Below are 15,625 nucleotides of genomic sequence, written 5' to 3'. Positions count from 1 at the left end.
AAATGAAAACTATGAGAATTGTGAGAATTTACTGACATTTTCCAAAAGAAGTGATATTTTAAAAGTCCACTTGTGTGAAATATATCTTGCTGAAACTGGTGTGACTCACATTTCATTTACAGTTGAAAGAGGGAAAAGGGGACTCCGGCAGGCCGGCCTCCGCGAGGGGAGCTGTGCCGGAGGCAGTCCTTCTCCTGCAGAGAGGAGGAGCACACCACTTAATAAAACTGCTAAACTGCCCTTGCTTTTCACATTATTGACTGGACGTAATTAAATTTCAGCAGCAGCTGGTTTCACTTGAAACTTTACAACACCGTTCAGTCACATCCCGTAAGCTGACCTGATAAATAACACAGTTTTATTGAGTTTGCAGAGCAAATACAGTCCAATGTAAACCTCACATGAGCAGCTCTAATAGGAGCCAAACCCCAACACAGCTATAGGCCATGTATTCCATACACACAGGGAAAAAGGCCAGAGCATGTGGGATCATCCGCACGCCGGCGAGGGAGACATACCAACCAGACCACATCCATTAAGAGACAAATTGAGCCTAATTGTGTCAGAGTTAAAGATGTTTACTCTCAGTTTGTTGATCAGATTTCATTAGGCTGCGATGGTTGTAAGATAACTTAAACTGATTTGGAGTTTAGGCTTCATCTTTCCCATTCAAACTGTCAGTCAATCTCTCGTGATGACAGACACTCTTTTCTGTTTTTATGTCTTTACACAGTTGATTTAATCATATGATAAATAATTTTAGTCCTCCAAATAGTTGACAATTATTTGGTTACAAATGCATCTAAAAATATTTTATGGACAATTGTGTAATTTTGTGTGTGTGTGTGTGTGTGTGTGTGTGTGTGTGTGCGTGCATGTGTGTTTGTGTGTGACTGTGTGTGTGTCTGCCTGTCTGTGTGTGTGTGTGCGTCTGCCTGTCTGTCTGTGTGTGTGTGTAAGATGAAAATGTTATTCTTGGTCAGATACAGCATGAGAAAACTCAGATGCAATATTTTTTTTTCCTGGGGGTCTCTGCCAAGGGAGGTTTTTTTTTAATTCTTGGCTTTAGCAGAATCACTTGTGGCCCATATATGATTATAAAATTATTATTATTACTACTAGTAGTAGACCTATTGCTTGTCCTGTGTGCATAGAATGTTTTGCTACTTTTTCAACCTAAAAGATTATTTTCTTATGAATATCTGAGCCTGGTAGTTAATTTTCTGTTCAACTCACCACTGTTTATAGCTGAGAGTAAAGACAGATTGAATATAAACCATGAGAGAAAAATTTTAGTGTCATCGGTCATATCTGAGCGTGTTTATAGTAGGACTGAAACATGACAGTGCTCACGACTCAGTCAGGTGGTAAATCCTCCGTCAACCGCTCTGTGTAGAGCTGCAGGTTTAGGAATGGTCTAGAAACTCATACAGTCTTAATGAGAAGCAGGCACTAGGTAATCAGTGTGCGATGAAGACTTGGTCCGTGGAGAGAGAACGGAGGTCTACCAGCAGTTTGACTGCTATGACTGACAGACTGCATCACGTGTTAGGTTTGAGTGAAGCTGGTAAGCAGGTGCATATGGCACTGACGTTAACATCCATGACAAACCGACAGAAAGATACGCTAAATCGGTAAGACGCGAGTAAATGCGCTTACATTGAACGCATGAATCACCGTTGCTTTTATGAACAAATTGAATTGTTTTGTTTTGGTTTAGCTTTTTTTCTCGTTTTGTATTTTTGTTTTGTTTTGTCTTGTTATGCTATGTTTTGCTTTGTTTTGTTTTTTGCGACTTTGAACGGACTTGACAAGAAAATTGGGGAAATTGCCTTTCGGTTTTCGTTGGCCGTCGGAAACGAGCTATCCCCACCGCTTTTGATAATCCCCGCAGTTGAGCCGAGTGCAACCGGACAAGGATCTGGTGGAAATTACTTCAGCCGATTCATCCCTTAGTTACAAATGATCATATTAGAATACAAGAGGAGTAGAAGACGAATATCAAAATCCCACATTTTTAATAATAATAATAATAATAATAATAATAATAATAATAATAATAATAATAACAATAATAATAATTGTAATAATAATAATAATAATTACTATTATTATTATTATAATAATAATAAGAATAATAATAATAGTAATAATAATAACTGTAATTATAATAAGAATAAGTGACACAACTATTTGTCAAACAAAGCGTTTTAAACAGTTTGGGTCTACTAAGAAAACGACATAAAACTGAATACTGCTTCGCCTGAAACAGTAGAACTGACCGTTAATTCGGATAGGTTTGGGGAAATTATTGAGGAAGTAATAACGATGCGCGTGAAATTACATGACAACGGCCACGTTCATGTCTAAGGTGACGGAGACTATCGAGTCTAGGATATTCCATTATCACATAGGCCTGAATTAGTCACATATGTCTGTGTCAATTACGTATGCATGTATCAAATACATATACTTGTATTAATATACTGACAGTAACAAACCTGTGACTGATATACAGATATATAATGCAGTTCATAAGGGTCATACCAGGAATGTCTGACAGTGTCCGTAGTCATTTAAAACATGTGTTTTTCAATGACTGTCCACACTCATCAGAGTCAAATGTCCTATTGTTTGTCAGTCTTATGCAGAAATACGCAGGGCTCCAAAGCCCATTCCAGGATTGACAGAGAAGAGGAGTGGGAGGGAGGGACTGTATATTATTCATTATGCTGCTGGTCCTTCCCCTGGACACTGAGTCAGTACAGCCAAACTAATGACCTGAGTATCTACCCAACGCGCCCTGTGTCTCCCCTCAGCGACAGGCTCAAAGCCATGTGTGTGACAGTCGAGACGGCACACGGTACTCACTGTAGGGTTTTCTGACTGACATACCATGGTCCTTATCGACTGATAAGTAATCAAATAGCAGGTTAGAAATAGACACTGTGTACTTTAATGCACACTTTTCAAAAAGTCTGACTTACATTTTTTTTTTTTGTTCAGAACGTACAAGAAAATACACGTTGTCATCGTACCTAACTTGCGTGTCATGTACAAGTCGCCTGGATTTCACTGTGAACTGTAAATCTCACTGATCTTCTGTAGAATCTAACTTACCTTCCCTTTGCCTGTGGCTGTGCTTGAATATCCACCTGCCTCACTCAGGAAACTTAACTGTAGTGCTGTAACAGCTATATATTACTGTAGATTTTACACGTTCGGTTAGTGACGCATTCTGTTTGAGTTTCCTAGGCAACTATCAACTGTCACACAGTTCATATTATTCCACACTGTGCTCTTTTTGGTGGGCAACATTGTGAAGCTGTGTTGCCTGGGGTGCGGTTTTTAGCAGGAACTGTAACTGCAGGAGAGGTCAGAGGCAGTGGTCGACCGATGAGGTCCAGGGCATCTGGCGAAGGAGGCTCTCAGGAGGTGAAAGGGTCATGCCGTCGCCCAGTTTTGAGTGACGTGAGACGCTGGCGAAGTGGGGGCTCATGGGTAAGGTGTAGTTGTAAAGATTGTAAGGTGAAGTCAGGGCAGCGTTTACAGTGTCATGTTGAAGATGGGAGACGCTTGAGGCTCTGGTGCTCTGAAGGCCTTGCAGAGGGAGCAGACAGGGAGAGCTCTGGAAACACTGGCCTCCTTTTTTCCCATGCAGCACAGAAAAGAGGGAGAGGTCCGTCAGCGGCCGCAGGCCTGCGAATCCTCTGAGTCTGTCTGGACCAGTGCTGCTGTAAGCTCTGTTAGTGACCGGGCCCACAGACGGAGACACCTTATAGCAGAGTGGGACGCTGAGGTTGTGCAGGCCTGCGTCAGGGCTGGACAGGCTGAAAGGATTGGAGGAGGCGGAACACGCGTGCGGCAGGAGACCCTTCAGAGGAGAGACGGCGCCGCAGTTTGCCGAAGACATGGAGCTCCCTCCTGCAATAAACAAGACTTTATCATGTGATCTGGATAAATTCAGTCTGACACCAGTGACTGAGAATCAGTGATGGGCATGTCATATGGCTCTTCAGACAGTAACAGTGATTTAGTCATAATATAGTTCAGGATGATAATAGTGGGGAGAAATATTTTCAAAAGACTGGTGTCATTGTTTGCAGACTGGGGTCCTTTGCTTCCAGATCCAGATGACAAAGTAAAACTAACACAGTCTCATGTCAAATTCATTTACATGAAAAGAAGAAATCATATTTGTATGAATGAATAAAATATTTTTGTCATTTATACCTTGGAGCTCCAGTGTAAAGGGTTTGAAATCCAGACTGAATGGGTTTCGCCATGGATACGACTCCAGGATCCCATCCAGCACTCCTCTGGGAGACGTGGAAAAACAGGGGGAAAGGACCAGAGAAAACTTACTCTCACTCAGTAATGGTCACTGTATGGTCACTGTGTGGTCTTTATAAACCATAAAATAATTATAAAATATTATAATGAATACACTTAAGTATTAGAGTATCCAACAATTCACAGCTAACAACTCTGTTTACAGTGAAATGTTCCTCTGCTCTATAGTGCTGTTTTATTTACAGATGACATTAAGACTACTGTTCTGACACACTACCTGTTTCTGCCCGGATCTCTGAAGCCTTTGGCAAAAGGATTTCTGTCAATCTTCAGTTTCGTTATCTTCACAGGAGAGAGAAGAAACTGAGCATTTTATTCAGATATTAGATTGAAATGTTCAAAAACTAAAAATTAGCCCCTTCCCCCTTATGGCCTGTATCTGACAATACCACACAGGACCAAACCCATGTCCAACAAACACACTTATAAACAGGGGACTTGTGATACGTCACGTCATATAGCGCCTTTAACTGTCGTGACCCTGTGAGCCTACCCAGTTAAAATGAATAATAAAACCATCTCTGTCTGCAAAAAAAAAGAAAGAAGAAAAAGAACCCCCCACCCCCCCAAAAAAAAAACCCAGACTCTGATGAAAGGAGTTGGCGGGCGATGCTCTGGCTTCCTGCCTCTGGAACATCGTGTGTAAACAGGCCTGCTCTCAGAGTGTCCCCTACACGTTCAGGTCGAGTGCTCGCTAAAAGCTTCACGGTGTGGTTTACATGGCCAGGCCGCGGCCGGGCAGGGCTGTGTCTGTGTCCTTATGTGATAGGTTTGAAATCAAACTGAGTCACAGTCTTTCCTCATTCTCAGGCTTGTCTAATTCCAGTGAAATGAACAAGGAGTCGTCAAAATGGAATGGAAGTTTTGGCACAATTCAAACTGACAGCCTTGTTAATCTGTCACTCCCTTTTAAAATTCAGTTACACTTGAAATACCATTACCTATCAAGTAAACCCACTGATTAATGATTTCCCTTCAAATTAACCAAATCTTGCAACGTTAAAGAGTTTGAAACAATTCTGACATAAGAATAATATGTATTAAAAATAAGAATAATGCGTAACACGCCTAAGTAAGCACGATTTTCATTGTCTATGTCAATCCAAGCATTTGAAATGCTGAATCCAGATCATCAGAACTGTATGGGTAAAGAATAAATATAAGTACCTGCTGGTTCTGGTAGGCAGTGACAGTTGTGAACTGTGTCTCAGGGAAGGAGAAAGTGTACACGCCCTCCGCTGGGAGCGACTGGATCTGGGATAAATCCACTCGGGAATCGTGCTGGATGACATGCACCCGTGGCTTGTACTTGTGCATGGACTGCAAGATTATCTGAGTTGAGAGTGTTCAGTTTAGACAATTAGACAATTAAATATCCGCTGACATCGAACATATCCATGGCTAGACGTTGTCTTAAAAAATAAAAATTATGCAACGCACGTGGCCTTTGTCATCCATCTCGTTGTTGGTGAGTTTGACACGATCAAAGCTGATGATCTGACGCGCCCAGGTGTCTCCGGAGCACGGCGAGTCTGGGTGCACGTACAGCCGAGGAGCGATACACGAGTGGTCCGTGTTTCCTGCCACCATCCACTGCGAACTATGGTATACGTACCTTCAGAGCCAAGAAACAAGACCGGAAACAGAAAGAAGTCAACATGTAACTCAAAAATATAAACGTTCTTAGAGTGTTAGTTGTGCATGTATAGGCCTTTTGTTTGACCGAATCAATTAAAATGCACTTAACCTGTGAACACAGAGTCCAGGCATGGGAAACGTTCGCATCGCATAATGCGCAGACCTGTTCGTTCGAAATGTTATAAGAATTTGACGATGTCTTTACCCTGTGTGCGTAGCTTAAATTATTCTCAGTTTGAAAGAAACACTACATTCGTTCTGTGCATTTTTCGGAGATGTGCGTTAGGCTTATTTATCCGCATATATTTTAACGAACACTTAATCTTATATTATCACTTTTCTATCTTATTTTGAATAATACAGTCAAAGCTATGTCAGAGTTATAAAATTTAATTTGAAAAATGTTTATTTTCTGCTCACAAAGTGTGGGGTGAGGACGCGCGAGCACCAGAGTTTAAATACTAAATGTTAAGATTAAATCTTAATCTTACATTTTAAACCTTGACTTTTTCTGTTATATGGTATTCGTTTCTTTCTTTGTTTTAAAACAGTATTGTTTCATAATGCTTCTTATTAATAACGATTGGCCTACTCATCCAAATTATTTGACTTTGGCAATGGATTTACAAATGCATAGGCCTGGTGTCTTAAAATGGAAACAAACAGTACACTGTAGACCAGTTATTCTTTTCTTTCTGTGAATAGGACAGAAATGATTTTTTTTAAAGGCGTAAAGAATAATTTTGGTGTTTTACGTTTCCTTCTCGACGCCGGTGCCGAAATCAGAATTATACCTGTATCTTTTGGAATCCACCGGCATTATGTCCATGGCGATGTAGTACTGTTTAAACGGGTCCAGGTTCCGAACCTTCACACGGATGGATGGAAACATTCTCCTGTGAACAGATTTTAGATAGGTTGTCTCACACCGCACTTTATAGGCCACAGTACAAAGAAGAAGAAATGGACGCAATCAGACAGAACTCGCTGCAACAGGATATAAATGTGTTAGATTGAGGTCAGAACTCCAGTTTGAAGGGAAAAGTGATTAGCTTCACAGTTAACTTTACAGTTAAGCGATGCAACCTTGTGGTGATAATAACAATGGGTGTCTAATAATGTTTGAGTAATCATAAAAATAACGTCAAAGAACTTTGCGAAGAAGAAAATATTACGGTATAATAGGCAGGCTGCCATACGTCCCATCAATCAGGCCTCTATGCCATTCCAAATGATCTCACCTCGAAGAACTAACGCAATCCAAACAACCCGAAATAAACCGAGGTCTAAACGTCTAAAGCCTCCAGCGACACAAAGAGCCCTGTTTGATATATAAACTACTGTAGGCGATCACATCTTCTGCAAACGGTTGATATCCGTACACAGACGGAATATTTTAATACGACATTTTATCGGACGCCAAAAGATCTTAAAGTGTTCTGTTCGGTTTCTATATAACGATTCTGTATAACGTTGCATATCTAAGCGCTGCTCGGTTAATATCCTGTGAGTGTACAGAGAAACTGCTGGGACGTTACGAAGACGGGAACATAAAATATATCTGTCACCTTCCAGCCTTGGTGATGATCATCTCTGTACCTATCTCGTGGAATCTGTTCCACAGGTCCGACCCTTGAAGTTCCACTCGGATCTCTTTTTCAGGCTCGCTCTCATTCTCTGAGCGCCTCTCTGAAATCTGGCGGTTCTTCTTTTGCTTTTCATCCTCGTCATCTAGCATCATAAAATGAACGAAAAGGCATATATGCATTTATCTTACGGTAAATAGGTGTTTCCAAGGACATATAAGCATAATTTTTCCAGCGTCAGGCAATGAAACGTCACTAGTGTTTTAAAATAAATCAGCCATAAACTAGCCTACATAAGCCAATATGGATTTTTGTATAAATGATTTTAATTTCATTGTGCACGTCTATCATTTGTAGAATAACAAATTCTTGAGCTCTTAAAGTTAAATGGCCTTTTTGTAACATTTTAAGAATACATTTGTCAAGAATAGACATTTTATGTTATCTTACTTTCGTGCATGGGTGATTTCTCTGAGAATATTTGTTCGAGCATGCAGTTGAAAGGCGCGTGTGGTAGTGTGGATATGCACTGACCATGGTCTTTCTCTTCGCTAACGGTGCTTGTTGGTGTGTCTGAGTCCTCCTCGGTTACAGAGTTCCCTGCGGGCCTCTCTGCTTTCCCGTTTTCCACCTTCATCCTCTTGCAACTCTTTCCAACTAACGCCTCTACCGAGAAAGCGTGGGCTCGCGAGCTGAGTCCTTGCATTCTCGGACAGAGAGTTGAGCACCTATCCCAGTCTTCACTGAAACTTTGCGAGTGGAGAGTACGCCGCTTCATGTAGGAAGTGGAAAGTGCTTACTTAAGTCACCCTGTCCAGTTGTCCTCGGTTTAATGGGCCCGCGGTTCACATGTCTCTCCAGTGCGCACTTGCTTTTAAATTGACGATTATTTCCCCCAAATCCACTGACCGTGTCTCATTCATCCCTTTCCCCCCTCCCACCTTTGTTTGCCTGTGGGTAGAGACCGACCCTTATTGTCGAACTGCAAGGCACCAATAGGAACGCACAGGAAGAATGGAATATCAAACTCCCCAAAGTAAAATAAGCAGCAACTACTGAATTTCTTTATGGGAGGATGTCAGTTGAACAGCAGGTCAGGGGATGATGGTATAATTTATGGATCGACGAGAATGTTTTCCGGTCTCATAACTCATACGTATTTATTGCGCGTAAAAGCATGTTAAACCTTTTAAACTGGATATCGTAACCATGATGCCGGACCATTTCACACGATGAGTTTTCTGATCGCTTTCCCTTTTAAAATCTTCACTTCAGTAGGACTCATGAAAATATTTAAGACCATTTTCTATCCTTTGAATCTTAACTCTAAAAAAAAATAACTTTTAGAACAGCGGAGCTATACCCCTGTCCAGATACATTTGCCCACAATGAAACAGTAAAGCAACAAAATGGACTGTAATTGATTATTGCTCTTTTGTACGTGTGACTGGTGTATGTACATCTATGGGCGGAATAGCTTTCCCCCCCCCATGCTCCACATGACTGACGGGGCACTAGGCCTTCGATTTGAAACTGCGCTCCCGTCTAAAACAAAACCTTCATTATCAGTTTTAATCCAAATTGTCTTTTGTTTATATTTATATCTTTGACAAACATTTACTTCGGTTATTTATTTCATTGATTTTATTTGTCAAGAAAGAGTGGATATATTGCAAGATGCCACTGACATCATTTGGGACATCGTGGGCATGTCATGTTTTTACATTTCTTGATTTCCTGCGACATTTGATTTATTCATCTACTTGATTCGTTGATCTTCCCACCTCCGCACTCTCGATGATGGATTATTTATGTTTGTATTTATGTTTGTATTTATGTATGTATTGGTTGATTTGTTCATTTTTAGAGAATACACAGATACAGATATAAGCATCGTAGTGCAGTGATAAATGAATCACAGTTTTTATAGATTTTTGTCGGGTGGTACGGTAGACTACACAGAAATTACGTCGGTTTCGTGTAAGATCAAATACAGACTTGATGGAAATTATTCAAAGGAAGTGGGAAATCCAGGGACAAATATTTTATACTTGCTAACTAGTACCATCTGGTACGCACGTTTAAAAAAATCTCCATGTAACGCAGCCCTTCTCGGTTGAAGCTAACATTTCCTATATCAGTTTGGGGGGGTTGTCCGTATAATAAAATCTTCCGTAGTCTTCTCCCTACCACTAACTGGCTTTCTCGTTTTGCTGCTGAGTTTGTGTCTGTTTTTCATAATGCAAGAGCTATCATATGAAGTTTGGGCCATTGTGAGACTGGTCGTAATGACAGGTTTGGATTATTAAATTACTGCTTGTCATGAAATGAATCCGTTTTACACAAATAAGTTTGAGCAAGGTTTATTAAAAATGTATCTTAATCACGAAAAATAATCATCCAGCAGAAAAAGAGAAAACAAGTAGTGTTTATATGGAACGCTTGGGTTAGTTGGTGATGGGGGGTTTTGGATCTCCGACTGACAACACTCCTGAAAACATTTAACTATGACCAACTCGTTTCATCTGTTCGTCTCTGTCATCAGATCAGCTTTGAACGCTGTCTCTTATTTTATTATTATGAAACAAAAATAATGTGTTTTATCTAACAAACTACCGACATAGGTGCACTTTAACTGTAAAGAACAAAACTTAAATTGTCGAATTAATGTGTTCAAATCTTGAGTGCAGCATAACTTTGAAAGTCCTGAGGCATACACAGAAAATATGATATTCAAGAATCTTGTATATTTAAAGGTTTCGTGATTCGTATAATTACTGTGTTATGACTGCGTGTTTCCCCTTTCTTCGAGCATGCAAGATGTAGCTTTATTGTTTATTATGCATCCTGATTGAATTAGGACGGTTGTCAACTTTTTTTTTTTTTTAAGAATTGTCGTGAGGATAAGCGCAATTTAAATTTGAAAAGTGTCAGGGAGTGACTCCGTTGCTATAATACTCCAAATTACATACGGATTTGACTTTGCTGAGGACGCATGTTTCCTTGCCTGACGCTGATGGAGCTTTCTGTGAGCCGGAACCGGACACCGAAATCCAATTTGTCGCGAGGTAAGGTTACCATTAATTCGGAAGTGTGCCTTGATCAGTTGTAATTGCTGAAAGTTTTGATCATTTCCGTAATTTGGAACGACACATACACTGCCAGCTCTTAATTATCACATGCTGAAGACAAACTTTCTCAAGCGTTTCTCTCCGAGGTCATTTAAAAATAACTGATTTATTTTCTCCGTAACTGACACGTATCTTCGTAGTTTTACAGTCATAAAATATTGGAGGAAAAATAATTAATTTATTAAAAGTTCCATTACTGCAGAGAGATGTGGACTAGGCTATATGTTTGTATTTGCACTGGATGCGTTCAGTAGATAAATGCCGAGTCTTCCGTGATGAAGTCTACCTGAAGTTTGGTGGAAACTTGGCAGTCACAGGCACTGTGTTAAGTTACATATACTCTGAAAGCCTTTAGTTTCTACAATCAGTCGGAGAGGGCGAAATAAACATTTAAGTGAAATGCACCGTGAATGACTGATTGCTCGTTAAATGGAAGACATCAAACACAGTCCTCAGTATCTCCAGTTCTAGAAAACAGGGAACGAGTTTGTAAGCGTAGGAATGCACATTCATTTCCCTGACGTTGCTGATAATTAGCCTACGATAATGACAGTGATGGTAATTACGGTGATGAAGCCTGATGAATATGACGTCATTAGTAGGGTAATGTGTAGATATTGCATGGGGTCAGAAAGCATAGGGCTGTTCATTTTGTCAAAGGCCGCCGATATTATTTAGCAGTGTTAATAGAGTTGTTACCGTGTAGCCTGTTAATGAACAAATACCGGGAAACAGAACACTCCTGTGCTCTCAAGAAACAATATTTCTTCTCCGATCATTTTTACAAGCATGCTTTTAAAAATTAGCACTGTCCAATATGAGAAATGATTGGGAGTTTAGCTTCTGGTTAGTCTTTGATAATCAATAGCCTACATTTCTGCAGTACTACTCAGCTCCACTACATACACCTCAGTTTGTCGTGTCAAGCAATACTTAACAGCTACTAATGCACTTTTCATCAATTGTCCTTTCATTGTTGGCCGGTTTCCCCGCATGTTCACTGCGTGAGTTCTGTTTGACAAACTGGCTGGGAATCAGAGCTTCTGCGTGGACTTGGTCTCTGTAAACACTGGAAGGCTCTATGGCGCGTGAGTGCGATGCCCAATCCGGGAGGCTAATTGCACACGGCAGTATTCCCAGGCTAGGCGAGGCTGCCACCGCGCCGGCGCTAATTGGAAATGACTTTTCGCCCGATGGTTTGGTTTAGAGCTTCAGGCTGACATTGAGCAGATCGAGGTTCTTTTTGGAAGCACCTTGTGGAGAGGTTGTGGAGAGGCTGACCCTCTAGGCCTACTCTGAGCGCTCAAGTGCAAGACGGGTCTCAGTCATCCTCCGCCCGGCTGACAACCTCGCACTGTCACGCTAAACCGAGTAACTGGTGTGCAAACCCATGCCTTTGCGCAAGGATACTCTAACGTCCAGCGTTTTTAGCACAAAGAGGGCTGGATAAGCTGTTCTGTTTTTTGCTATTCTGTTTTCTTTTACTGTTCTGTTTAGCACAAAGACCGCTGGAGAGGCTATTCTTTTTTTTTTCTTTTTTTTATACCGTTCTGGCGCAGTCGGTCAAAACCTGTTGAACATGCAAAACTACAACACTGGCTACCACAAGCTGCTCTTCCTCTACACGTTTACTTTGTGAGTGTTTGGGTTTGGGGCAGCGCACCTGGGATGTGTCTGTACCGCCTGTCTCACATCAAGTGTATCTCTTTGCGCTTGTGTGCGTTTGACATGGGAGTTGGCACTGATTTTACATTGTCCATCTGATTCCAATAACCCAAGGCATATGGGCTGAGACATCCACTCATGGCATTAAATGTTCAAATAGATTTCAAATGAGAGACTTTGTGTGAGATGTAGCCAGGTTGAGAAAATGGAAACACACACATGCACATATGTGCACACACACACACATACATACACACACACACAAACATCAACACACATGCAGAGTGCAAGGCGCGAGAGAGCGTCGCAAGGCAGAAGTGAACTCAGTGAAACAGAGTTCTGTCTGGAAGGCGTTCGATTACAGAGTGACAAATTCACAAGAGCCAGAGTGCAGTGTGGCCTTCGCAGTGAATTCCTGCACATCTGAAGTTAATCAAGTCGACTCGTGACGTGTCGTTATCGCCGCATTTCGTCAAATAGCTCCTCTTTTATAGCCTTATGGCTGAACCAAAGTGATCATTAAAAATGCTTTGCTCACTTTTAATGAGCATCTCAAAGATCCTGTGTGTCGGTACAGAGACGTGCGTCTCTGCCTGCTGTTTAATTGACCATGCTATCCAAATGGAAGCTATGGACAATTGCACGTGGTCCTTTGATTGGTCATTGAACTTGGCCCAGTCTCCTCGCCTGCATAGGCCTCATTGGGATTTAAAATCTCCCGTTTTAGCACGTTCCATACGAGCCACATTTCATCAGACTGGATCTGAAAACACATAAGACTCATTTAGAGGTGATTATGTCTAATTAAAGGATTGACACAGGCATCTACACTTGATGAAAAGGCTTTAGTCTGCAACTGTAGGTTAAGCAGATATGTATGTTAGCATATGCAACCACTGAAGCATTTTACATGGTCTTGTAATTGTTGAAATTGTTGCTCAGTTGTTGAACACCTGTTGAAACTGTGACAGAGGTCATAATCTAGTGCTCCTATATTTAAACAATGTTTATATACTTCACTAAACTAGTGAAAAGGCATGAACCTGCCAGCAACAACTCAACAACAGTTGTCTGAAATATAAGTGCATTTTTAGTTTTGGGCGAACTGAACCTTTTATTGAGTGAACACTGAGAGGACATTCGTCTTTCAGGCTGGAGGTCTCTAGAGGCTCGTGTCCAGACCACGGAGGCCGGGTCTGCAGTGGCAGGCCAGCCTCCTGAGCGCGAGTCCAGAGTGTGGGTGGAATTTAATGGCCCATGTGCCACAGGATCCAGCGTTTACTGTGTCATTCAGCCTGGCCTCTGGCAGGAGCAAGGGAAGGGGAGCGAGGAGAGGAGGAGAGGAGAGGAGAGGGTCATGTGAGAGAGGAGAGGGGAGGGTCATGTGAGAGAGGAGAGGAGAGGAGAGGGCAATGTGAGAGAGGAGAGGAGAGGAGAGGGTCATATGAGAGAGGAGAGGAGAGGAGAGGGTCATGTGAGAGAGGAGAGGAGAGGATAGGAGAGGGTAATGTGAGAGAGGAGAGGAGAGGGTCATGTGAGAGAGGAGAGGAGAGGAGAGGGTCATGTGAGAGAGGAGAGGAGAGGAGAGGAGAGGGTCATGTGAGAGAGGAGAGGAGAGGAGAGGGTCATGTGAGAGAGGAGAGGAGAGGATAGGAGAGGGTAATGTGAGAGAGGAGAGGAGAGGAGAGGATAGGAGAGGGTAATGTGAGAGAGGAGAGGAGAGGAGAGGAAAGGAGAGGGTAATGTGAGAGAGGAGAGGAGAGGAGAGGGTAATGTGAGAGAGGAGAGGAGAGGATAGGAGAGGGTAATGTGAGAGAGGAGAGGAGAGGAGAGGAGAGGGTAATGTGTGAGGGTAGTGTTGTGCAGTGCTCTGGCTGCCAGGATGCAGCTTGCTGGATTATCACTCCTGTCTTTCTCTCTCTCTTTCTTTCTTTCTCGCTCTGTCTCGTGCTCTCTCTCTGTCTCTCACTCTCTCTTGTCTCCCTTCCTGTCTCTCCATTCTCACTCTTATTAAGTATGGTCTAAATCTATATTTATACCATAGTGGTACTGTACTGTGAATCCAATCCCAGGATCTTAACCTGATCTTTTTTTTCATTCATTTTCTAAGCCGCTCACCCTAATTAGGGTTGCGGGGAGTGCTGGAGTCTATCCCAGCACTCATTGGGTGAAAGGCAGGGAAACACCCTGGACAGTTTGCCAGTCCATCACTGCTTAACCTGATCTATCTTTCTATATTTCTCCTCTTGTTTATTGTAGTGTGTGTGTGTGTGTGTATGTGAAATGTGTGTTTCTGGCAACTAGTGGCCATGTGGTTAATGATTGTGGTCAGGGAAACAAAAACAACCCTAAACTGATAATGAATTTCAGTCTTGCCATGCAAACCATCAGAAAGCCATCCAGAGAGGAAAAACACATTGCGTGGTCACTGGCTCCACTGCTCTGGCTTTGCTTAGTGTACACAGCCCTACAGTCTCCCACTGTTTCAGACGGCCGTTCGTGAACCTGGGGACGGCCGCTAACAGGGCGTGGCTTTCACAGAGAAACGCCCGGAAGCCTGTAATCAGAACACTTCATGTTTCACTCCACTGCCGTAAACTGTTACGCAACATGCTGTCATCCTCACTGTGTCAGAGCTCACCTTGCTCCAGCAGACACTGGAGAGCACAGCTGCAGGGGGATTTGGGATGTTTGTCCTGTTTGAGAACGACTGTCTTTTGGTGTAATTGTCAATGTCCATGTGAGACCTCTGACAGTGCAGCTCCTTATGAGATCAGAGCAGGCGACTTTTATAGGAGCAAAAACGACACATTTTCCAGGATTTTCAATTCGCTCAGTGGAACAAAAATATGTCTCATCAAAGCCTTTCTGCTGCTGTCATCATTATTATTATTATTATTATTTTTAGATCTGCTAAATAAATTGGATGGGTTCATTTATCTGGATGTGGTTTCTAAAAAAAGAATAAAAAAGAAGGATGAAGAAGAAATGGTTGAAAAATAAAACAGAGTAAAAAAAAAAAAAAGTCTGGCATCGCTGCAAACGCTTTTAGAGCAACATGTGAAAAATCAGCAGTTCTTTAACAGTTAGCTTGTCAGTTTTATTCGCCCCTTCAAACAGCTGCAGTCCACAGCTTTCATGAGCGTGCCAAACGTGAGCGGCTGGGTTCCTGGCCCGGATTCACACTCTTATTATCATTACCGCAAACTGTAATTCACATGCCACTCAGCGGGCTCCCAGCACCGCGCCAGC

General features: G+C 42.0%; 1 protein-coding gene across 1 annotated transcript; it reads right to left on the bottom strand.

The window, feature by feature from the left end:
- Window positions 1-3,376: 3,376 nt before the first annotated feature.
- tbx22 (T-box transcription factor 22) lies at window positions 3,377-8,355 on the bottom strand. The gene is made up of 8 exons (XM_030765606.1): window positions 8,134-8,355; window positions 7,560-7,714; window positions 6,786-6,887; window positions 5,794-5,968; window positions 5,521-5,685; window positions 4,571-4,635; window positions 4,234-4,319; window positions 3,377-3,924 (listed from the first exon to the last, which is right to left on the bottom strand). Exons 1-8 carry the CDS (start codon window positions 8,353-8,355, stop codon window positions 3,377-3,379), a joined length of 1,518 nt encoding a protein of 505 aa, XP_030621466.1.
- Window positions 8,356-15,625: the final 7,270 nt, after the last annotated feature.

This window comes from Chanos chanos, chromosome 2 (genome assembly GCF_902362185.1).
Source record: "Chanos chanos chromosome 2, fChaCha1.1, whole genome shotgun sequence".
Lineage (NCBI taxonomy): Eukaryota > Metazoa > Chordata > Actinopteri > Gonorynchiformes > Chanidae > Chanos > Chanos chanos.
Note: the sequence above shows the minus strand (reverse complement) of the source record. Positions and strands in the feature narration are given on the sequence as shown.

Excerpts from the sequence above, each read along its gene's own strand:
- tbx22 (XM_030765606.1), bottom strand. The coding sequence starts at position 8,355 with ATGAAGCGGCGTACTCTCCACTCGCAAAGTTTCAGTGAAGACTGGGAT. Across the intron at positions 5,969-6,785 it reads GTGGATTCCAAAAGATACAG|GTACGTATACCATAGTTCGC; the intron begins GTATAATTCTGA and ends TTGGCTCTGAAG. Across the intron at positions 5,686-5,793 it reads AGATGGATGACAAAGGCCAC|ATAATCTTGCAGTCCATGCA; the intron begins GTGCGTTGCATA and ends CTCTCAACTCAG.